General features: G+C 40.7%; 1 protein-coding gene across 1 annotated transcript in view; it reads left to right on the top strand.

Moving 5' to 3' along the window:
• LOC126471174 (ankyrin repeat domain-containing protein 13C) overlaps positions 1 to 24,857 on the top strand; it is a 103,474-nt gene that overhangs the window by 5,490 nt on the left and 73,127 nt on the right. Inside the window, exon 3 of the mRNA XM_050099280.1 lies at positions 20,639 to 20,743. Within this exon, the coding sequence (XP_049955237.1) occupies positions 20,639 to 20,743 (105 nt within the window). The remainder of the gene's footprint in view (positions 1 to 20,638; positions 20,744 to 24,857) is intronic.

The following is a 24,857-nucleotide window of genomic DNA, read 5'->3' as shown; positions in this document are numbered from 1 at the left end:
CGCTTTTTCACTAGCTTTGAATAAATCATTCTTAGTACAGGATTTGTAGAGCTTCGTGCAGACATGAAGCTGGTGGTTGCTTGCTGTTCCTCAACATTCACAATGTGGGTTCGTGGTGATTTATCCATAATGCTTTGTGTTCTGTTCATACTGAATAATGCCACTCCTGCATCTCACGTATGCTACAAATTTCACATTAATATTGTTGGTTTGTCCTACAAGCATTGTACTTCATCTGAGTTGTATGTGGCAAGATTTAGCTTTCTACCCATTGGAAAGTTTCAGTCTTCCAATGTGTTCTTCCAACTAAGGGTTTCAACTGTCATTTTCCTCTTGTTTTTCTACTCAAGCTCTGCCAGTGTCTGATTTCTGGCAGTGTTATGTCCATAATATGGTACATAATTTTGATGAGTTGGTCATGGATATTATATTCAGGTAAGCTTTCTAAATCAGAGCTGTTTCAATCTGTCTGGCATGAGTTAATCCTTAAAGAATGGTGCTGCATTTGCTGCTGTGGAGAAACACAGAGCAAGGACTGACGTGTAACAAACATGTGGGTGCACATTAGATAATAAATGTGAGGCATGAATTGGTTTGGTAATTGGTTTGACAGGAACTGAGAGATTTGACGTAGTAGAAAATGCAGGAATTAATAACCAGGAGGAGCCCGGTTAAAATATTGGATTACCCCTCTTTATTGAAGGTTTCTATAGTTTGCCAAAATCACTTTGGAAGGATATGTTCATTTACAGCATTGGTGGTAAATGTCTGGAATGTGTTGCATTGTTTAAATGTTTGTGTGGTAACCCTGTGAAGCAAGTAGTATGATTTTGCTAGAACATGTGAGACCAGTATTAGGAAAAGCTAAAACAATACTAAGAATTTTTGAGAGAACTGCAGGAAAGTGCAATACTTCTATTAGAGAAACTACTTGTAACACTAAATCAACCTGTTCTTGAGTTTTGTTCCAATCTCTGGGGGGTCATTATGGTATTAAATAAAGCCTTAGAAGCACTGTTAGGATCATTAACAGTTTGGTTGGTGTGGCCCAGAGGTGGTCTAAACTACAGATCCATAGGTCATCAGTTCAATCTCTGGTCAGAACTAGGACATTTTATCGGTCATTTATCACTTCTTTCACCTCTGGCAATGTTTGTTAATGTGAAAATATCTTGTACCATGGTTCAGAGTCTACATTAAAGTGTAGGTCCCAGCTGGTTAAGTCAGCCTAAAGGCCAAAGGAAGGCAAGATCATACCGGCTCCAACATCCATGCTAGTGAAGCACTGTAGTATTGAAACCAATCTTTTTTGTAGCTCATATTTAAAGGTAAATGTTAGACAGATGCTATAGAAGTCTGTTAATGGGACTTGGTGGAAGAAAGATTATATTGTTTTCTATCACACTTGATAAGGGAGGGAATATGAGTTGAAGATGACTAGTGTAAGAAAAAGCAGATTAGAAATATGTATGGAGACATACACGTGGCAGGCAAATTTTAAAAATCATGCCAGTTCTGTTGTACATGTTTTCTTTTTCCTTTTTTTATATCAGTGTTGGGAACACTAATTGTGAGGTGTGAAAGAAATGCAAAATGATATATCAACAGTTGGTTTTAACTAGCCAATAAAAGCACAGCAGGCATATGACATGTTTTGTTGAAATAAATATAATTTTACCTTTCATGTTCTTACCTGACTGCAACATGAGATGCTATTGCCTAATTTCTTGTAAACCAGGAGAATGTGAAGAGAGACTTCGATGGTCCAGAGCCCTGGAATACTGAGAAATAGAAACATGTAACTTGGTCTGACGAGTCTACTTTTACACAGTTTCCTTCTACAGGACTTGTTCCCAAAAGTAGAACATCAGGAAAAGTATATAACGCAGTCTATGTTCTTCCAACTGTGAAGCACTGTGGATATTTTGTAACAGTTTAGGTAAGTAATTCAGTAGTTTCCAGTGGATTTTATGGTCAGGATGAAAGAAAGTGTAACCTCATAGTCAATGAAACCGTTTTAGTTCATCATATTCATTTAGTTGTGCAGATATTCTTTACAGCAGAGATTTGCATATCCCTACTCACAGCCATTGATGATGTACATGCATCAATACACAAGATTATTTAGGCTTCATTATATCAGGTGAATTTTCATCTTATTTTACCCAACCCCAGTGTCAGCTCATGAATGGAGACAGTGTATTAAAAATGCAATAATAATTGAATTCATGGTAATCATATGGACAATTTATTGTTAATACTTAAAATAATGGAACTGTTAATTGGAAAGAAGTTTACCAGCTCATGTAGTGTAACACACATTGAACTAATCTGTGAGACGTGGAGGTGAGCCAGACCTAAATTGAATCCACGTGTCAGATTAATGATCATGAGTTGGTAATCTGGCCAGTCTGGGTGTGGTTTGTAGGCAGTTTCCCATGCATGTTTAGATGAATGCTGGGCTGTTCCACCCAGTCTGCCTCAGCAAATATGATAAACAAACAGTTGAAATATGAAAATTCAGAGACAGGTGGCACACACAGTTTCCATCCCTTAGGTTACCTTGATGGCTGTGGTACCAGGAGGGGTATAAAATTTATCGTATTCTGTGGACCCCTTAGTAGATGGGATGCATGCTAGGAGAAGGAAGATGAGGAAGAAGTTAATAAATAAAGAAGTTTAGACACTGTAGTGGTGGTGAGGAGAAGAGGGACCTGGCATTAGTAGCATCACCCACTTTAATTAGCACAAATATAGCTGAGTATCATGGGGCATGGTGGAGAGATCTGTGTGCACTGTAGACTCCCAAGCTACAAAAATTGTGTAGAACATTAGAATAGTAAGCATATACAAAAGCAGGTGATGAAGCAATGTACAGTAGCAGGCAGAAGTGTACCACATGATGTGACAGTTAAGTGTCCTCCTACCAGTTCTGTTTGTTGTATGTTTTCTCAAAGTATTTCTTAAAATTTAACGAAGTTTTCACATTAATGTATATTTGGTGTTGGCTATTATGTTATCATAGTATTCATTGTGTATGATAGAAAATATACGTAGTGTTATACATAAAACAATATTTTTGTTGCTCATTTCTGTATTAATATTTCAAGAGAACACAGAAACAGAGTCTCCATGTGGAGCATGAGCCAGCATTACCATTTTGCTAATGGTGGAAAACCATCCCAGCATTTGGCTTCAGCGATTTAGGAAAACAACTGAAACCTTAAATCTGGTAGGCTGAATGGAGATTTGAGTATTTGAACAGCTTTCCTGTCCTCCCATATACAAGTCCAGTGTCTTATTGTCTTGCTTACTATGTGCGCTGTGCTGCACAATGAAAACAGCCTACGACACACTTTTGTGTTGTTACTGGATTCATATGTCTCTGTAGTTCATTAACACTGCTTTATGGAGGTCACTGGTAAATCTATTACTGTATGATATAATGTTGCATGTTCTTAATAGAGGGTATGCCAGAGCAGTAGGTTTTTGAATTCCAATCAATATTTGAAAATTATTTCCTTGCTGTAATAAGGAGGAGGAACTGTATGATATTTTCCCTCAGTGATACTGTGTTTGTATGCATCAGTTACAAATATCAGCTTCCAAAATGCATGCAAAAATTTTTCGTGTCTGAGCATTATCATAATCAAAACAGAAAATCAAACTTCCCACAGTGAAACTTGTCACCAGTCCACATATAATTTGCTGTATTTGTGCACCCATTGCAACTTTAAGCATTAGCAGTTGAAAACTGTGTTCCCTCCAACATTTTTTGAGTCATAATATATAGCTCCAGGTGTGGTATTAAGCACCACAGGTAATCGTTAACAGTCATTAATATTAAGAAATGAACAGTCACAACCTTGGAGCAGTTGTAGATGAGACAGTCATATTCCTTGTCCCAGCATGTGACTTTTATAGTTATTAGATACAAAACTGAAAAGGATGATTCCAGATATTTTTGTAGTGAAAAAATAGTCAGCATTTAGGCATTGCTTAGAAAAACTACCCTGGCTCTGATCTAAACTGGATCACTTGGAAAGCTGTAACTCATCTGTTCGGCATAATAGCTAGGAAGAAATTTCATACATGCAAGTGAGATTTTTCCAAGGAGGGGGAAAGATCATGCCTATGTTATGAAGAGTAGATTGTACAGTATCCCACAAACTACTCTGGATGTCCTAATGCACATATGGTGGTTGACCTCATGAGTGCAAGGACATGTGGCCAAATTTTGGTGTAATGTTTTATAACTCTACTTCTTATTTTTAGTTTGTTTCTCATTTTATATGTATGTAAAATTGTTTTGAAATGTTCTGTACTTATTTTGTATGTAATTGCATGACATCATCTGTATGAATAAATACTGGTGCTAAATTCAGGCAAGGTACCTCATCACATAGTGCCCAGGGTATTCTCATTATGCTCTCACCAGAATAGGAAACATTTCTTTTTGACTTACTCACTTGTCAGCCATGTAGCCAACCAGAAACTCATGCTCTCTCATCTCTAAGCAGCGTTTCTATTTCACCGTGCTTTTAAAAAAAATTTGGGATGTTGTTCAGTGCCTATGGCAAATGCTCTCTGATGTCATAAACGGTGTCAAAACAGTATCCTTGCAGCACGGATATTAATTTTGTAATAAGAAAGTCATATGGAGTGAGGTTTGGAGAGTTGTGTGGCTGAGGAGGACAGTTGTCTACATTTTAGCAGGCATCATCATGATGAAATAATCACAAATAATCTTGCTACAAGTGTGTTCTCTATTTTTGAATTTTCTCTTGAAATCTGTTCAACAATTTGCATAGTAATAATGCTTGAGTGTTTGATGTTTGACGTGAACAATTCCATTGAGAGTAAAAAAAAAAAAAAGTGAGCATCACTCGACTCTGATGACTGGACTTTTATCTCAGAGTCATAACTGTATTCTCATTCAAAGTGTTCCTGCACAACAAATGAGGAATGAAGACTGTTGAAAATCTATACCTTTCTGAGCAAGGTTGGCTGTTGTAAAGACACTGCACTGGTGGTTTGGATCTTGGTCTTACCATCCAAATTTTTTTCTTAATTCTCACCACATGACACAGTTGGGGTCCATTGTCTTCTGTAAGTTTTCTGTTAGTTATTGGTGATTTGTGTACCAGATCTGTGATTTAATTAATGTGAGAGCTGATTGCTGTGGTCTGAGCCGTACCCAACTGAAAATCGTTTTCAAAGGATTGATGACCACATTTTAATTGGGAGAACACTTTGGTCCTTGCACACCACCTTCATATTATTGCTTCTAAAGCTCAAATTTGTCCATAAACATTTTCTTTGCTTTCAACCGAAAAAAAATTGCGTTTGTAGAAATTTCTTTCCTTAGGGCAACTATTTCAAGTTATCTTTTATTAGAGCATGGGCAGCTGAATTTGTAGAAATTTCCTTCTTTATGACAACTACTTTATTTACTTCATTCTTAGAGGATGGCTGGTTTCAAAATATATAATGGCTTAGTTTCTTATTGCTGCTTGAATGATGCAGGCTCGTTGTAGAATATGTGGAAATGCATTGCAACAATTGCATTGGCAGCATTTATTTACCGTCTAGATATTATTATGAACATAAATCTGAATTGCATCCTGATGTATGCAATGGGTGTAGGTGATTTGTACTCTTTCGGTTACAGTAAGCATAAAGTGATGTGCAGATGAAATTAAGTTGTGTGTTTCAAAACCAGTCATGCTCTAAGAAACAAGTAAACAAAATATCTGTTGTAAACAAAATGTTGTCAATATGAAACAATGTGGTTACTTGAGGAGCTGTGGTAGATACAGTGCTTTAAATGGCAGTTTTTGATAGATGTCATTTGTGGCATCAGTTGCATTTTCTGCTATAAACTACTTCTTTTTCTGCCCAGCTATATACAGGGTGTATCAAAAAGGATGGCATAAACGTACATGGCTGAAAGTACACAATAATAGAAGCACAAATGTCAAGTAAACGTGGGCTCTAAAATGCATACCTTAAGAGCTATGAGATATTGTTGATTTTCAGTATTGTGAAACAAATCTCTTTTACTGAAAGCTCTTTGCTTTCCATATTTTGGGAAGTGCTAGTATGGCCGGCCCAAAACAAGAAAAAATGTCCAGTAAACATGTGCTCTACATTGCATACCTTGAAAGTTATGAGCACTTGTCCATTAGAAGAATTGTGTTCCAAAGTACCCAAGATGAACTGCTGTCGTAGCTGTTAAGATATGCATTTTAGAGCACATGTCAATATTAAACAATGTGGTTACTTGAAGAGCTGTGGTAGATACAATACATTGCTTTCAATGGCATGTTAGTGCTTCACTACTATAAAAGAAAAAGAAGAAGAAGAAGAGCAGTTTGTGATAGACTTCATTTGTGGTATTAGTTGCATTTTCTGTCATAAACTTCTTTTTTTCCTTCCCACCTATATACAGGGTGTATCAAAAAGGATGGAGCAAACTTACATGGCTGAAAGTACACGATAATAGAAGCACAAATGTCAATTAAACATGGACTCTAAAATGCATACCTTAAGAGCTATGAGATGTTCTTTTATTCTTGTTTTGGTCCATACTACCAGTTCCCAAAATATGGAAAGCAAAGAGCTTGCAGTAGAAGAAATTTGTTTCACAATATTGAAAATCAAGAATATCTTGTAGCTCTTAAGGTAGTGTTTTAGAGCCCATGTTTGCTTGACATTAGTGCTTCTATTATCACGTACTTTCAGCCATTTAAGTTTGCGCCATCCGTTTTGATACACCCTTTGTATTAAGTGTTACAGACAGGATTTGCTGCTCAAGCGGCATATGTTTAAATCAGTGTTTCCCAAAATGTTCTGTGGAACTCGGGTGTGCGACAAGTTCTGAGAAAAACTGTTAATAATGTGGTGTTCTTTTTTTCTAACATTTTGATGATACTATTTTTTTGTTTTATTATGATTTCTGTGTTATTAGTTGTGATTTAAAATTGAAATAAGCACTGAATAAAATAAGTTTCCCTCATTTTTAAGTATTAATAAAAGTGAACAAGGTGTTCCAACAAAGTGCCCGGATTCTCAAAGTGTTCGACCAGAAGAAAAGTTTTCAAACCTCTGGTCTAAATGTCCATGTATGGGCTGTGGACAGCATGGCTTCTGTGAAGAAAATGGAAGATCCGTTTTTAACCGCCCATTGACACCAAGGTCAATAGAGATGGAGTACCAGGTGTACCGGTATGAAATGAGCGTTAAGATACAAATGTGTCGCTAGGGAACATTTGTTGTGAACGAGCCTTAATTTTTTTTTTTTTTTTTTTTTTGGTTGGTATGATATCTGTCAAAGATATTTAGTATACATCAAGTCATGGAACAAACATCATCATATGTTTTCATCGTGTTAACAATGTCGAATTTTGTACCAGAAAGTGATGATTTGCGGAAAGCATTAATTTTTTGGTTTCATTTGAAAAAAAGTGGTGCAGAGTTGCATCAAATGCTTGTCGATGCATATGGTGATCATGCTCTATCAGAAGCAATGTGCAAAAGATGGTTTCAACGGTTCAGAAATAATGATTTTGATGTAAGAAATGAAGAATGTGGAAAACCACCAAAAAAGTTCGAAGACGCCGAATTGCAAGCAATATTGGATGAAGATGATACTTTGAGACAGAAGCAAATGGCAGCAATGCTAAATGTTGCACAACAAACAATTTCTGATTGTTTGAGAGCTATGGGAAAGATCCAAAAGTGTGGAAAATGGGTGCCTCATGAACTGAATGAAAGACAGATGAAATACTAAAAAACCATTTGTCAAATTTTGCTTCAAAGACATGAAAGAAAATCAATTTTGCATCGAATTGTTACTGGCAATGAAAAATGGATTTATTTTAAGAATCCTAAATGGGAAAAATCATGGGTTAATCCGGGACAACCATCAACATCGACTGCAAAACTAGATCGATTCGGCAAGAAGACAGTGCTCTGTGTTTGGTGGGATCAGAAAGGTGTGGTGTATCATTAGCTTCTAAAACCCGGTGAAACTGTGAATACTAATCGCTACAGACAACAGATTATCAATTTGAACCATGCATTGATTGAAAAAAGACCAGAATGGGCCAGAAGACATGGCAAAGTAATTTTTTTACACGACAATGCACCTGCACACAAAGCTAAATTGGTTCAGGATACAATCAAAACACTTGGCTGGGAGCTGCTACCCCATCCGACGTATTCACCAGACTTGGCCCCTTCCGACTACCATTTGTTTACATCAATGGGACATGCATTGGACGAGGAACACTTCGATTCCTACAAAGAAGTCAAAAATTGGGTGTCTGATTGGTTTGCTTCAGAGGCGAACATTTCTATTGGCGTGGTGTCCACAAATTTCCATAAAGGTGGTCAAAATGTATAGAAAGCAATGGTCAGTATTTTGAATAAAATGTTTTTACTTTTCAATCCAAAATTAGTGTTTCATTTTCACAAAAAAATGCTCATTTCATACCGGTACACCTGGTACATACTTGGATTTGGAGAAGAAATTCTGCCATTCCGTTTTCAAAGGAACCATCCTGGCATTTGTTTAAGTAATTTAGAGAAACCAGGGAAAACATAAATCTGAACTACCAAATGGGCATATGAACTGCCGTCAACCTAGAAAGAATCCACTGTCTTATCACTGCACCACACCCTGCTTGTTCCTGCCTGCTGCAAGCTCGCCCTGTAGCTGCTCAATGACTTCGACTGTAATGTCTAACTGAATCTTTAGTTTGTTGCTTTCTGTGACCTCAGCCCAATAGAACAACTGTTTCCAGTAATGGGAAAGAAGAAATTGATAAGTGAGCAATGTGATGTTCATTGTGCACGATTCTCGATGATGAATCCTAAGCCGGATTATCCATAACTTTGAAAACAAGAGACTTGTTCATGACATGACACAAATACCTGTCACAGAAAGATGGTACATTTCGGAATTTTAGTTGTACCGATGTGTGTGATAACTGGAAGTACAGCATCTTCTGTTTAGTGTTCTCTCATTTCTTAGCCGGAGTGGTGGTTGGTGATTTTTGTGTGTGTGTGTGGGGGGGGGGGGGGGGGGGGGAACCAACAACACTTGAGAGGCCTTCATAAACTTAATACAATTTGGTTATAAAAGAAAAGAAAAAAAACCTCAGAATTGTTGAAATGATCATCAGAAGAAAATTCTCAACACAATTCTAAACAGAATCAAATTGAATCTGTTTCAGTGTTTGAATCAGATGTAATGACTAAAATGGTGTTTCATATTTTATATTTAAATAAATACACCATAAACTGATAAGAAGATGATCTTTGAAGATATGATCAAATAAATCCACAAGCATGTCCAGGAATAAAAATTTAGTTTTCTTTGAAACAAAGCGCTATCAATTGCAAGAACTTGGTTTCTTCTTGTTGTCTGTGTTTTGTTATCTCTTTCTGTTTGATTTATTTGTAAACGAGGTGCTGGGAAGCGATTCTGGTTGGGTATCAACTTATTGTCTGTTGTGTAAAATGAAGTTAGTTTGAATATGCTTTGAGGTATGTGTGTCTTCCTCCTTCTCCCTTTTTCCCCCTCTCCCCACTCTTTACCACCCAAACGCACATTTACAGCTGTAAACACTGAAATTAGTATTTGACAAACCATTTAATATACTGTATACCACACTTCATGTTACCCCATCGAGGATATGTGCAAATGGATGAGTGAAAGTGCCTATCAAGACAAAATCCTAGTGTTCAATTCCCCATCTCTTACACAAGAGGAAACAAAAATTTAGTTTTCTTCATCAGTCAAATAGCTGGACAGTATTTTCCTACATGTTCATTATGTCTTAGCAGACCATGGAGTACATATACATCTATGTAATTACTCTGCTAATCACAATAAATTGCCTGGCGGAGGTTGACAATGAACCACCTTCAAGCTGTCTCTCCACCGATCCATTCTCAAATGGCACGTGGGAAAAATGAGCACTTAAATTTTTCTGTGCAAGCCTTGATTTCTCCTATTTTATAGTGATGATCATTTCTCCCTATGTAGTTGGGTGCCAACAGAATGTTTTTGCAATAGGAGGAGGAAACTGGTGATTGAAATTTCATGAAAAGATCCTGTCGCAATGAAAAACGCCTTTGTTTTAATGACTGCCACTCCAATTCACTGTCTCCCCCATTTCACAATAGTACAAAACAAACCACCTTTCTTTGAACTTTTTCAATGTCATCTGTCAGTCCCACCTGATGTGAATCCTACACCGCATAGCAATACTCTAGAATAGGGTGGACAAGCGTCGTGTAAGCAGTATCTTTAGTAGAGCTGTTGCACCTTCTAAGTGTTCTGCCAAAGAATCACAGTCTTTGGTTTGGTCTACCCACAACATTATCTATGTGATCGTTCCAATTTATGTTATTTGTAATTGTAATCTAAATATTTAGTTGGATTTATGGCCTTAAGATTTGCATGACTTATCGCGTAATCGAAATGTAGCGAATTGCTTTTAGTACTCATGTGAATAACTTCACACTTTTTATTATTCAGGGTCAATTGCCACTTTTCACACCATATAGATATCTTATCTAAATCATTTTCCAATTTGTTTTGGTCATCTGATGATTGTAAAAGACGGTAAATGACAGCTCATCTGCAAACAATCTAATAGGGCTACTCAGATTGTCTCCTATGTCGTTAATGTAGATCAAGAAAAATAGAGGGCCTATAACACTTCCTTGGGGAACGCCAGATACTACATCTATTTTTCTCGATGACTTTCTGTCTATCACTATGAACTGTGCCCCCCTGTGGATCCGGGGGTTAGAATAGGCCTGCGGAATTCCTGCCTGTCATAAGAGGCAACTAAAAGGAGTCTCTCACGTTTCAGCCTTTATGTGATAGTCCCCTGTAGGGTTTGACCTCCATTTTTCAAAATTTTTCCGAAGAGTGAGCCAATTGGGGAAGGGCGCCTTACATGGTGCATCGTGTCCATCGTGCATTGAGATCTTTAGCCCGTTTTCTCATTGTTGCATTGCAATCCCGCTCACTCTCCGTCTCTTGGGCGAGGATACATTCCTGGGTGCAGTTTTCACAATCCACTATGCTGTGTCGCTTTCTGCACCGACAACGACCATGGACTTCTTTGCACTTGATATCCAGCACGGTAGCCAGTCCGTTGTGGTGGGGTCGCCATGTACCCTGTTGGTTGTAGCCCCTGAAACAACACGGGAATCGCTCTGCTGATGCCTGCGCTGTTAACTTCCCACGTATGCCAAGGAGTAGATGCCTATCTCCCTGGGGCGTTGCTATTCCCGGCAATGGCCGTCCTGCCAGGTGGCCGTGCTGCGGCTGGGTGGCACCCGTGGGGAGGGTCCTTGGTCGCAGTGGGTGGCATCAGGGCGGATGACATGCAATGAAGCGTGGCACATCCTCTCTTGCTGGTGGCCAGCCGCCAGCAGTCTCTAAGTGTTCCAGGGCTCAATTTAATGCAAAGACGTATGACCTCAAATCGTTTCCCTCTCTAGCCACACCATGGCAGGAATGAAAGGCTAAGAATTTCAGTGAAGCTTATTTGCCCCGGTACCTAGTATGTGCAAGAGCTGATGGGGAATCCTTTATGTCCATGAAGCCTCAGTTCTTTGTACAGCATTTAGAGGACAAGTTTGGTGAGGTGGAGGACTTGTCCAAAATGCACTCTGGGTCACTTTTGATAAAAACAGCATCCTCTGCCCTGTTATGGGCATTACTCGCTTGTGATAAGTTGGAGGATGTTTCTGTCAGTGTCACACCCCATGAAAGCTTAAATATGGTCTAGGGTATTATATTCCGCAGGGACCTTCTTTAGCAGTCTGATGACGAGCTGCATGCCAATTTAGAGCAGTGAGGTGTTCATTTCATCTGGCACATTCATTGGGGTCCGAGGGATAATCAGGTTGCCACCGGTGCCTTTGTCGTGGCCTTCGAGGGTGATACATTGCCTGAGGAGGTCAAGGTGATGGTCTACTGCTGTGATGTCAAGCCCAATGTCCCTCCCCCGATGCGGTGCTTTAAGTGCTGGAAGTTCGGCCATATGTCTTCCTGCTGTACTTCCAGTCTCACATGTTGAGATTGTTTATGCCCATCACATCCCAATACTCCATGTGCCCCATCTCCCATCTGTGTCAACTGTGGAGAGCATCATTCATCTTGCTCGCCAGACTGCAGGATTTTACAGAAACAGCAGGAAATCATGGAATATTAGACCCTGGACCGACTGACCTACACTGAGGCTAAGACTCCATCCTCTGCGAATGACTTCCTCTTATGCCACCACTAGAACAACAGTGATAGCGCCATAATTTCAGCGAATTCCAGTCGGTTCCCCGAGCCATAAGACTACACATGCCCCCTTGACCGTGGGGGGCACTACCGTCCCTGTTGCTCCTGCACCACCTACTTCGGGAGAAACACCCCCCGACCCATTGGGGACGTCCGTCCCAACTTCTAAGTCAGAGAAGCGTCCAACTTCTTCGGCTCCTCTTGCTCGGAAGGGGTCCCTTGGGTCCTTCCCCCCTCCCTTCCCAGGTTTCCACCAGTGAGAAAGATGACACCAGCCAGTGGCATAAGTGCCCACAAGCAGCTGGTCATTGGGCTTCATGATCCTCCTCAGTCCCGGAGACTGAATCAGTGAAGCCCTCCCAGCCAGTGAAACCCAAGGAGCAGTGAGAAAAGTCCAAGACGAAGACCTCAAAGACCAAGGAACTTGCAGTGGCTCCCACCCCACCTCAACCTACAAGTTCTGTGTCTGAGGATGGGGTGGATATTCTGGTGTCCACTGAGGACCTAGATCTCGCCGGACCCTCAGACACCATGGAAGTCGATAGCACGGGCACTCAGTTGGTGGCAGCAGCTGATCCAGTGGGGTAATCTGCCTCCTCGGTTCGTTCACGCCTTTTTCTGCCCCGAACAATGTCATCCTCCAGTGGAATTGCAGTGGTTTTCTCCACCACCTTGCTGAGCTCTGACAACTTCTCAGCCTTCACCCTTTCTTCTGCATTGCTCTCCAGGAAGCTTGGTTTCCGGCAATGCGAACCCCCGCCCTCTGTGGCTATTGGGTTTAATATAAGGATCAAGCAGCTTATGAGAGGGTGTGTGGTGGAGTCTGTGTCTTCGTCCTTAACTCTCTTTACAGTGAGTGTGTCCCTCTTCAAACACCTTTAGAGGCTGTCGCTGTTCGGGTCTGGACGCCTCAGGCTGTTACTGTCTGCAGTCTCTATCTTCCATCGGGTGGTGATGTCCCGCAGCATGTATTGGCTATGCTGATTGCCCAATTGCCGCCACCTTTTCTGTTATTGGGCGACTTTAATGCTCATAACCCTTTGTGGGGTGGATTAGTGGCAACAGGCCGAGGCACTGTCATTGAGCAAGTGTTGGCACAGCTCGACCTTCCTCTTTTAAATAATGGTGCCTCCACACATTTCAGTGTGGTGCATGGCACGTACTCAGCCACCGACTTTATGGTCTGCAGCCCTTACCTTCTACCATTTGTCCAATGGAGTGTGCATGATTACTTGTGCGGTAGTGACCACTTTCTGTCACTGCCACTCGTCACTCACATGGGCACCTCCCAAGATGGACTTTGAATAAGGCTGACTGGGACTCGTTTGCCTCAATTGCCACTCTTGAGCCTCCTTCTCATGGCGCCATTGATGTGGTGGTTCACACGATCACCACTAACATCATTTCTGCCGTGGAATCTGCAATTCCCTGTTCTTCCATGACCCCTTGGTGGAGGACTGTGCCTTGGTAGCCACCAGAGATCGCTGAGGATCATTGGAGCACCTCATTACCTTTAAACTGCTCTGTGCCCGAGCCCAACACCTTATTCGCCTACGGAAGCAGGAGTGCTGGGAATAGTATGTCTCCACCATTGGCATCCGTACCTCTCCATCTCAGGTTTGGTGCAAGATTAGGCGACACACTGGGTATCAGACATCAGTCAGTGTACCTGGACTTTCACTGACTGGAGCAGTCTGTACTTAATCAGAAACAATTGCAGAACTCTTAGCAGATCATTATGCTCAGAGCTCTACTTCTACGAATTACTCACTGGCCTTCTGCTCCCTGAAGAGCGGTTGGAAAGTCGAAGCCTTTCAGTCCATACCAGCGACATCTCCTCGACCCTTTCAACTGTATCTGGGTTGAGGGTGAGTTCCCCTCTCAATGACAGGAAAGCATTATCGTCCCAATGTTGAAGCCTGGCAAGAACCCTCCAGAGGTGGACAGCTACCACCTCATTAGCCTCACCAACGTTATATGCAAGTTTCTCGAACACTTGGTGAGCTGGAGGTTGAATTGGCTACTTGAGTCTCGGGGCCTTCTGGCGGCTGGGTCCCAGGGTGTGTTCCATAAGGGCTGTTCTGTCACCGATAATCTGGTCTGCCTGGAGTCTGCCATCTGCACAGAATTTGCGTGCTGTCAGCCACCTGGTTGCCATCTTTTTTGACATGCAGAAGGTGTATGATACGATGTGGCGTCATCACATTCTCACCATGCTTCATGGGTGGGGTCTTAGGGGCCTGTGCCTGCTTTTTATTCAAATTTTCTTTCGCTTCATTCCTTCCACGTGTAAGTTGGTTCCTCCCATAGTTCCTCCGAAGTCCAGGAGAATGAGGTCGCGCAAGGCTCTGTCTTGAGTGTCTGCCTCTTTTTAGTTGCTATCAATGAGCTAGCTGCAGCTGTGGGAACGTCGGTATTGGCTTCTTTGTATGCTAATGACTTTTGCCTGTAGTATAGCTCCACTGGCATTGCGGTAGCTGAATGGCAACAACAGGGCGCTATATGCAGGACGCAGTCTTGGGCCACCACGCACGGCTTCCAGTTCTCGGCTGCTATGGTCTGCGTCATGCATTTCTGCCAGCGTCGCACTGTTCACCCTGAGCCATGGCTTTATCTTGATGGCGAACCTCTTGCCATGATGAAGACACATCGGTTTTTGGGATTGCTTTTTGATGCCCAGTTGACTTGGCTCCCTCATATACGGCAGCTTAAAGAAACATTGTGGCACCATCTTAACACATTTCATTGCTTGAGTCACACCAGCTGGGGTGCCAATCTGTCTACCCTTCTACGACTGTATCAGGCATTGATTCAGTCCCGTCTCGATTATGGGAGCCTGGCTTTCTGTTCGGCATCGCCTTCCACATTGCGATTGCTTGACCCCATACTTTACTGCAGGATCTGACTCCTGAAGCATTCCGCACAAGCCCTGTAAACAGCTTACTTATGGAGTCTGGTGTCCCTCTATTGCGGATGTGGCACCAACAACTACTGTCCACTTATACTGCACATGTATTTAACTTTCCCGGGCATCCAAATTACCGTCTCCTTTTCACCAACTTGGTCGTCCATCTTCCAGAACGGCAGCCCCGGTCAGGGTGTACGATCGTGGTTCGTGTCTGGGCTCCTCTCTGAGCTCAAGTTGTGCCCTCTCCCACCTCTTTTCCAGGCCCATATACATACACCCCCATGATGAGTGCCCCGTCCATGCATTCGGCTGGATTTGGCACAGGGTCCGAAGGACTCAGTCCCTCTACCGCAGCTTTCTTTTCATCCTTGCTGCGTTTCATGGTTCTGACATAGTCTATACCGACAGTTTGATGGTTGCTGGTCGAGTTGGGGATCATTCTGAACAACACTCATTGCCGGCTGGCTACAGTGTTTTCACTACCGAGCTGGTCGCCATTTCTCATGCCCTTGAGTATACCCGCTCCTGCTCAGATGAGGCCTTAGTTATCTGTAGTGGCTCCTTGAGCAGTTTATGAGCTATCAATCAGTGTTTTCCTCGCTCTCATCTGGTGATGGCTATCCAGGAGTCCATCCATACTCTTGCCAGTTGCGGCCACTCTGTGGTTTTTATGTGGACCCCTGGGTCATGTCGGCATCCCGGGTAATGAAAGTGTTGACACGCTGGCCAAACAGGCTGTCGGTGCACCAGCTTTGGAGATTGGCCTTTCGAAGTGTGATCTCCATTTAGTTTTGCAGCAGAAGGCCCTTGGTACCTGGAGTTTTGAATGGCGCACCCTGCCTTCACCCAACAAACTTCGGATAGTCAAGGAGACTACTGCTGTGTGGCGCTTCTCGTTGTGGGCCTCTCACAAGGACTCTGTTGTACTCTGCCAGATGCACATTGGCCACACCTGGATGACACATGGTTATTTACTGCGCCGGAAGACCCACCTCTCTCACTGTGCTTCAGCATTGACAGTGGTCCACATTTTGTTGGACCGTCCACTTTTAACTGCACTCAGGCAGATGTTTGCACTGCCTGCACTTCTAATGGATGACGCTGCCATGGCAGGCTTAGTTTTGAGATTTATTCATGCAGGGGGCTTTTATCACTCAATCTGAGGGTTTGTCTCTTTCTTTTGTGTGGAGTCTGGCTTTTGTCCTATGGTTTTAGATTGGGTTTTTAGTGTGTCTCTTGGTGGTTTGCTTTTCCTTTTTTTGTTTCCATGGTTGGACAATCATTGTAACACTCTGTGTGTTTTTAATTCCTCTTTTCTGGTCTTTGTCTATGTCTTTCTTGTTCTGTGTCATCCCTTGTCATCTCCGTTGCTTGTTTTTGTTCCTTGTGGATGTTTCATAATAGTGGAAAAAGGGACCGATGGCCTTTGTAGTCTGGTCCCTTCAACCCCCACAAACAAACCATAAACCAACCATCCAACCACTATGAACTGTGACCTTTATGACAGGAAAGCACAAATCCAATCGCACAACTGAGGCAATATTCCACAGGCACGCAGTTTGGTTAGAAGACACGTTAGAGGAACGGTGTCAAAATCCTTCTGGAAATTTAAAAATGTGGAATCAATTTTATATCCCCTGTCAATAGCTCTCATTACTTCATGAGTATAAGGAGCTAGTTGTGTTTCACGAGAATGATGTTTTCTGAATCCGTGCTGACTGTGTGTCAATAAATCATTTTCTTTGAGGTAATTCATAATGTTCGAACGCAGTATTTGTTCCAAAACTCTACTGCAAATCAACATTAGTGATATGGGCCTATAATTCAGCGGATTACTCTTATTTCCCTTTTTGGGTACTGGTGTGATTTGTGCAATTTTCCAGTCTTTAGGTACGGAACTTTCTGTGAGGGAGCGGTTCTATATAATTGCAATATTGTTGTGATATTGGTGTCACAATTACTGAGTTTGGTTGAATTATATCTGAAACTTGTTGAACAGTAATGTTGCAGTTAAAATAAGTATTCTGAATATTTTAGCTGAGAATATTCATACTCTTTCAAAACTAAAAGGAAAATGTGTGACACATTAATGGCAGATCTGTGGGATAAATTACTGATAAAAACCTAAACCATCTTGCAAGAACACATTTGCTTGTGATACTCTTGAGTTTCAGATGTAAAACGGTGGTGGTAGTAGTGATGTGCACAAGTCTGTTGTGCTCTGACAGATAGCTGGAAATAAAAGATGTGTGTGTACATTTTTCATAGTAGAATCTGCAAGCAGCTACCGAACTAAGTAAGATTAAACTGAATTGACTGACACTACCAACCAGTATATGGCTGTTGTAAAGAAGATGGTTTATACCTGTCTATTATGTATTAACAAGGGTCGGTGCAACATGAAACTGTCACCATGAAGGTAAAAAAAAGAAAACAGCCGAACATAATGCCATCCCTGTTTTGGGTTTACAGGTGGGAATTGCACCAAGGGAGACATAAGAAAAGGATGACAGTAATACGAAGTTTGAAATAGTAATCATCTGGAATGTGGTAATGAACAGCACATATGGGAAATGTGTAATATCAGTACAAAATGAATCAACAGGAGTGTGTTTGTTAGTCAGGTGAGAAACTGATGAGATACTTTCCCAGACTGCAAATAGTGCGTTAGTTATCATATTAAAGTAAGAACAAGACAAAATGGATTTGTCTACTAGAGTGATTGAACATGTGAGGCAAAATTTTAATGGTGTGCTGAGACCAAATGTTGATGTTGCCCCTCAAGAGAACAGTCATTTTTAAGTTAAATTGTCTAAATTTTGTTGTAATGGCCCAGTTTTAAATGTATCAGGATTTTATAACAACATAACAATAGCTCATATAGCTTAGGATTAAAGGAAATCACCGATCAAAAAGCAGTAGCATTGAGTTGTCAATAGGCATACATAAAAGAAAGAAAACTTGCTATCTTTCAGAGTTGTCCTGTGACAAGCTAGAGTGAAATACACATGACCCCCGCCCCCCGTCACACACACACACACACACACACACACACACACACACACACACACACACACCTCTGTATGTGGTGCCAGCTAGACAAACAGTGACAATGCTATTTTGCAGCAGGTGGACTGGTAGTGGTTGGAGTACTGTTGGTTGAGGTGGGTGGAGAGGGAGACAGGAGGCAGCAACAGGGACTGGAGGTGGGTGGCTAGCGGTTCAGAGGGGGGCGGCTGGTTTGCCAGCTAGAAATGTGGGAAGGAGGGCTAGCAGGTATATGGGCTTGCATGATTTTAGCAGATGGTGGGAGTGGTGTTTGCTGATGGCGACCTGGGTGGTGGGTACGGGGGCAGTGAGTTACGGGAGATTAAGGCCAGGGTGATTGTGGGATTGAAGGATGTATTATAAGGATAACTCCCATCTGTGTAGTTCAGAGAAGCTGGTGGTGCAGGGAAGGATCTAGATGGCTTGGATTGTGAAGCAGCTGTTGAAATTGACCATGTTGTGATCAGCTGCAACTTTGTTCTTGACAACGGCTTGGTGGTGGCCATTCATCCTGGTGGACAGCTGATTATCAAGAACAAAGTTGACTACCCAGTGGCATAACATGCAGTGGAACACAACATGCTCAATTTATATGGCTGCTTAACAACCCGAGTCATCTCTATCTTCCCCACCACCAACAGCTTCTCTTAACTATGCAGCTAGACGTTATCCTTACAACACATCCTCTGGTCATGTAATCGTCTGGCCCTCAATCTCAAGTAACACTCTGTCCCTGCATTCTACACCCAACAATTTCCCCTTCATCTGAACTGTCATCCCCTCCTAATTGACATCCCCCACATGCCAGCCAATATACCTACAACCCCTTCTTCCAGCGTTCCTAGCTGGCAAATCGACCGCCTCCCTCTGAGCCACTAGCCACCCACTCCCAGTCCCTCTTCCTGCCTCCTGCCTCTCTATCCCTCTACCCACCCCACTTGACACTACCCCCACCACAACCAGTCTGCTTGCTGCAAAATAGCATTGTCACTGTTAGTCTAGCTGGCACCATATTGGTGCATAGGCAGGTGTGTGTGTGTGTGTGTGTGTGTGTGTGTGTGTGTGTGTGTGTGTGTGTGTGTGTGTGTGTGTGTGTGTGCGTGTGTCCCTCTAGCTTGTCAAAGGATAACTCCAAAAGCTAATAACTTTTCTTCCTTTTGTGTGCACCTGTCGAAATTCAGCACTTGTGCTTTTTAGTAAGTGGACTCCTTTCATCCTAAAGCATTTACATTCTGCAAGAACTTTCCTACAACTTTTATAACCTTAGCTCAGCTATTTGATATTATCTTGCTTATACTTTTTATGTGCAGAAAAATAAGGAACAGGACTTTAAAAAAACTATAGGAGCCCTGAGAAGTCCTTCATAAACTGATTCAGCTTATATTTTCATTTTTCTCTTGTCTCATTAACCAGAATTCACTAACAAGCACGAACAAGTACATTGCAAATGGCAGAGGGCTTTACCTTAGAGTGTCTGTGCCAGCCCAGTGACACACCAAATCACCTGCATTGGTGTTGTCTAAATGGATTGTGCTAAATGACAGTGTGACACCTCACTGTCCTCAGTCCATTAAACCATAATGGAATTAAAACAAAGAAAGAAATTGTAGGGACGGGCTTTGTAATGTGTCAGAATGCAATCATGAGAGGATGCAACGGGTATCCCACTTATCTTTTGTAGTTTTTTTATTCTCCTTAGTTTTGTTTTTGTTTCTGTTCTTCAGTTAATCTCTAACTTATGGTTTTCTCATTTTTCATTGCCCTCTGGGACTGTCGTGTTCCAATAATTTTCGTTGTTTGTATTTGTATTCCACGTGTTGTCCATTTGTTTGTCCATTTTTTGCGCTAAATCCATTCTCTCTGATGAGTTTTGCCACTTGCAATGTAATATATGTGTGATTTGCCTATTTTGTCATTTTTCACAGGCATTTACTAATTGCTTACACTTTTTTCTAACTTCCAGGTGAGGTATGTTTATTTTTGATTTTGATTTGTTTATTTGTGAATATAACCCATCTGGCAATTAAAGACAGTAACAGCTCCTTAAATAAATGTTTTAATGCTGATTTCTTGTTTGTGCATTTAATTGAAAATAGTGTTGCACTACTGGCACTTGTTAAATTATTTGTTTTTCTTTTGTTACTTTTTGCTCATGTAGTAGTGTCTTCATCAGTGAATAATTTTACTGTGTTAACAAATCCTTCACATGGTCATTTGTTATACTGGATGAATTTGACAGTTGCATTTTTTGATCATTTTGTTCTATTATCCAGCAAATAACCAAAACCATATTTATTATGAGTCACATTTTTACTGATAATTAATGAATCATTTAATTTTGTGTTGTTTTTTTTTTCTTCCAGAATGTGTTCATTTGCTTCTTGCACATGGGGCGCCAGTTAAGGTGAAAAATATTGCAGGATGGAGCCCTTTGGCAGAAGCAATTAGCTATGGTGATAGACAGACAAGTAGGTACAAGACTATAATGATAGCATTTTAAAATGCAGTAGAGTTTCATAATGATGATATAGTCTTTTTTCAGTCATAAGTAAAATTATTTTGTTTGTTTGTAAAGCTGTAAAGTTTCCAAGGTTCTATCAAAATTTTAACTGGCTCTTAGTTTTCTTTTTGATGTCAGACTACATGTCCTATAGTGTAAAAGTTAAGGTATAACACACAGGACTCATAGACGTGGTTAATAATAATAATAATAATAATAATAATAATAATAATAATAGTTGGTATTTCAGAATTCCAAGTACAGTCTTTTAGGTGTCATAGAGGGAATTTAGTAGATAAAACTGTGATAAGGCACCCATGCCCAGAAATGTACCATTTGGATGTAAAATAAGTTTGAAAATCAGATTACTTTCAAATCTCCCATTTAACAGTATGCACAATGAGCTCTGGCGTGTGTGTTCTACAAGAGCCCATGGGAGGGCAATATTTTGAATACTCATTGTTGGATTCTCTTCTCTATGACAAAGGAAGTCATGTTCAAAGTTGAGAGTGTAGCATGGCCAGTGAACCACAGTCAGCCCTCTTAGTTGCAAACTTACCAGTTTCTCTGTCATTCTAGTTGGATGGAAATGGTTGTTGTTGTTGTTGTTGTTGTTGTTGTTGTTGTCGTCGTCGTTGTCGTCATCTTCAGTCCTGAGACTGGTTTGATGCAGCTCTCCATGCTACTCTATCCTGTGCAAGCTGCTTCATCTCCCGGTACCTACTGCAACCTACATCCTTCTGAATCTGCTTAGTGTATTCATCTCTTGGTCTTCCTCTACGATTTTTACCCTCCACACTGCCCTCCAATACTAAATTGGTCATCCTTTGATGCCTCAGAACATGTCCTACCAACCGATCCCTTCTTATAGTCACATTGTGCCACAATTTTCTCTTCTCCACAATTCTATTCAGTACCTCCTCATTAGTTACGTGATCTACCCATATAATCTTCAGCATTCTTCTGTAGCAACACATTTCGAAAGCTTCTGTTCTCTTCTTATCTAAACTATTTATAGTCCATGTTTCACTTCCATACATGGCTACACTCCAAACAAATACTTTCAGAAACAACTTCCTGACACTTAAATCTATACTCGATGTTAACAAATTTCTCTTCTTCAGAAACGCTTTCCTTACCATTGCCAGTCTACATTTTATATCCTCTCGACTTCGACCATCATCAGTTATTTTGCCCCCCAAGTAGCAAAATTCCTTTACTACTTTAAGTGTCTCATTTCCTAATCTAATTCCCTCAGCATCACCAGACTTAATTCGACTACATTCCATTATCCTCGTTTTGCTTTTCTTGATGTTCATCTTATATCCTCCTTTCAAGACACTGTCCATTCTGCTCAGCTGCTCTTGCAGGTCCTTTGCTGTCTGTGACAGAATTACAATGTCATCGGCGAACCTCAGAGTTTTTATTTCTTCTCCATGGATTTTAATTCCTACTCCGATTTTTTCTTTTATTTCCTTTACTGCTTGCTCAATATACAGATTGAATAACATCGGGGATAGGCTACAACCCTGTCTCACTCCCTTCTCAAACACTGCTTACCTTTGATGCCCCTCAACGCTTATAATTGCTATCTGGTTTCTGTACAAATTGTAAATAGCCTTTCGCTCCCTGTATTTTACCCCTGCCACCTTCAGAATTTGAAAGAGAATATTCCAGTCAACATTGTCAAAAGCTTTCTCTAAGTTTACAAATGCTAGAAACGTATGTTTGCCTTTTCTTAATCTTTCTTCTAAGATAAGTTGTAGGGTCAGTATTGCCTCACGTGTTTTAATATTTCTGCGGAAACCAAACTGATCTTTCCTGAGGTCAGCTTCTACCAGTTTTTCCATTCGTTTGTAAAGAATTCGCGTTAGTATTTTGCAGCTGTGACTTATTAAACTGATAGTTCGGTAATTTTCACATCTGTCAACACCTGCTTTCTTTGGGATTGGAATTATTATATTCTTCTTGAAGTCTGAGGGTATTTCGCCTGTCTCATACATCTTGCTCACCAGTTTGTAGAGTCTTGTCAGGACTGGCTCTCCCAAGGCTGTCAGTAGTTCTAATGGAATGTTGTCTACTCCCGGGCCCTTGTTTCGACTCAGGTATTTCGGTGCTCTGTCAAACTCTTCACACAGTGTATCACCCATCTCATCTTCATCTACATCCTCTGGTATGTGATGTCATAAGTACAACAGGGATTGACGAGGGTGCCATCTTCTCAGTTTATAGGCTTACCATAAACTGATAGATTTGAAAGTGATTCGATCTTCAATCTTATTTCACATCCAAACATTACCTTTCTGGACATGGATTCCTTATCAAGACTCTATCTACTAACAACGGAACCACACGGTTATCGGATTTTTTCTTTTTTTCTTTTTAGTTGTGGTACATGAAATTCAGAATTCAAATATCAGTCACCCAAAACACTTTAATGTGACTCTCAAAAATTCTTGAGAAAATCAGATTTGAAATTTTATGAGTGACTTTAGTGAACTAAGGGAAGAACAATTTTCGACAGACCACATGGCTCTATCAGTAGTGCCCGGGACATAATTCATGATTCAAGTCTTGTTTTGCTCACTATTTGTTTTTTAATTTTTTCCATTCAGTTTGAATACCTATGTCATTTAAATCAAAATGCATCATACATATGATAATTTACACATATTTAGTTATAATTTTGCATGGAAATTGCATGTGAGTCGAAGGGTATGTGAGACTAGAGTGTGTCTTTATTTGGAGAGAGTTAACAGCACTTGTTATCTGTGTGTGTTTACAAACTGTGTGGAACATGCATTACTATTAGTTGATGATGCTGTCAATGCTTGTCAGTACCAAGATCACATGCCATCGGCCCAATGCTTGCCCTAGTGGTATTACCTGCAGTGTGGACCATAGCTTGAACAAAAGATTTCAGTGAATTCCGTAGTAATTGGTAGTGATACAACATATCTTGAAAGGGGCAACTGTAACTGTAGTAGCATTTCAGCATTTGTTCCAGTAGTAGTAGATACTACTTTGTGATGATATGCGTGAAAATCTTCTAATAAGAGAAGAAAAAGATTGTAATGTTGAATGTGGACAATTCAGTATAAGACAATGTTGTGCAGTGAAGTTTCAAGAGTAAGCATGAGAAAGCCATTTTATATTACAAGCAAAGCCTCACAGAAAATAGTCTCATTGAACCAACACCATTGGGGGTAATTCCTAAAGGAGCAATGCTACTAGCAGAAGACTTGTTCATTTGTAGATTACAAACTTTTCACCAAAAAAGTTTGTAAAAAATAGAGTTGATTATGTTCCGTGAAGAGGACAAAGAAAATGTTTCTGGTGAACCTGTGTCTGATCTTGAAGATTCTGTGAAACATTATGAGCCAGAGGACAAAAGGGCAAAATCATACAAAGACAACATTACATAGGATTATGAAAGGAAAGTTTTCAATAGCATTCTAACTCATCTGGAAAGGCACCGAAAAGCTCGGGGGGGGAGGGGGGAGGGATCAAGGATTGTGCAGTTGCTTGACATGTTTTTTGGAGTAACTGCCAAAATGGGAAAAACCTGTTAAGAGTGATGGAACCATTGTTGATAAATGCACAATTATCGATTCATGCACTTGCGATCACTTTGAAGGAGGGCTACAGAATTACCAACAAGATGTAACCTGTCAACTTGATCTGCTGTAAGCCAATTTGAAAATTTTGATTTCAAAATTTCCGATAGGTGGGTGCAGCAATTGAAACACAGGTATCATATTCACCAAAGGAAAATTGTGTAGGTTTGAATGGATAGAGAAACAGCAACAGTGAATGAATTTCTTAAGCTGTGTCAATAATTGAGGTGGCCAGTAAAGGCAGTCAGACATCAACATAAAAGTAAAACATTAATAAGTTTAGTTAAAATGTGTAAACATAATAATAGAGATATACATAACTTTGAAGTGCTGTAGGTCCTGTGTGGTGTTGAGTCATATATAGTGAGAGTAGTGTTTCTGATAGAAACAAATAGTATTGAATTCTGATAGAATCTGACAAGACAGGACACTGATGTTAATGCTTAGTAGTGTCATGCTACATTG

The sequence above is a fragment of the Schistocerca serialis genome, chromosome 3, assembly GCF_023864345.2.
Source record: "Schistocerca serialis cubense isolate TAMUIC-IGC-003099 chromosome 3, iqSchSeri2.2, whole genome shotgun sequence".
Taxonomy (NCBI): domain Eukaryota; kingdom Metazoa; phylum Arthropoda; class Insecta; order Orthoptera; family Acrididae; genus Schistocerca; species Schistocerca serialis.
This window is presented reverse-complemented; position numbering and strand designations above follow the sequence as displayed.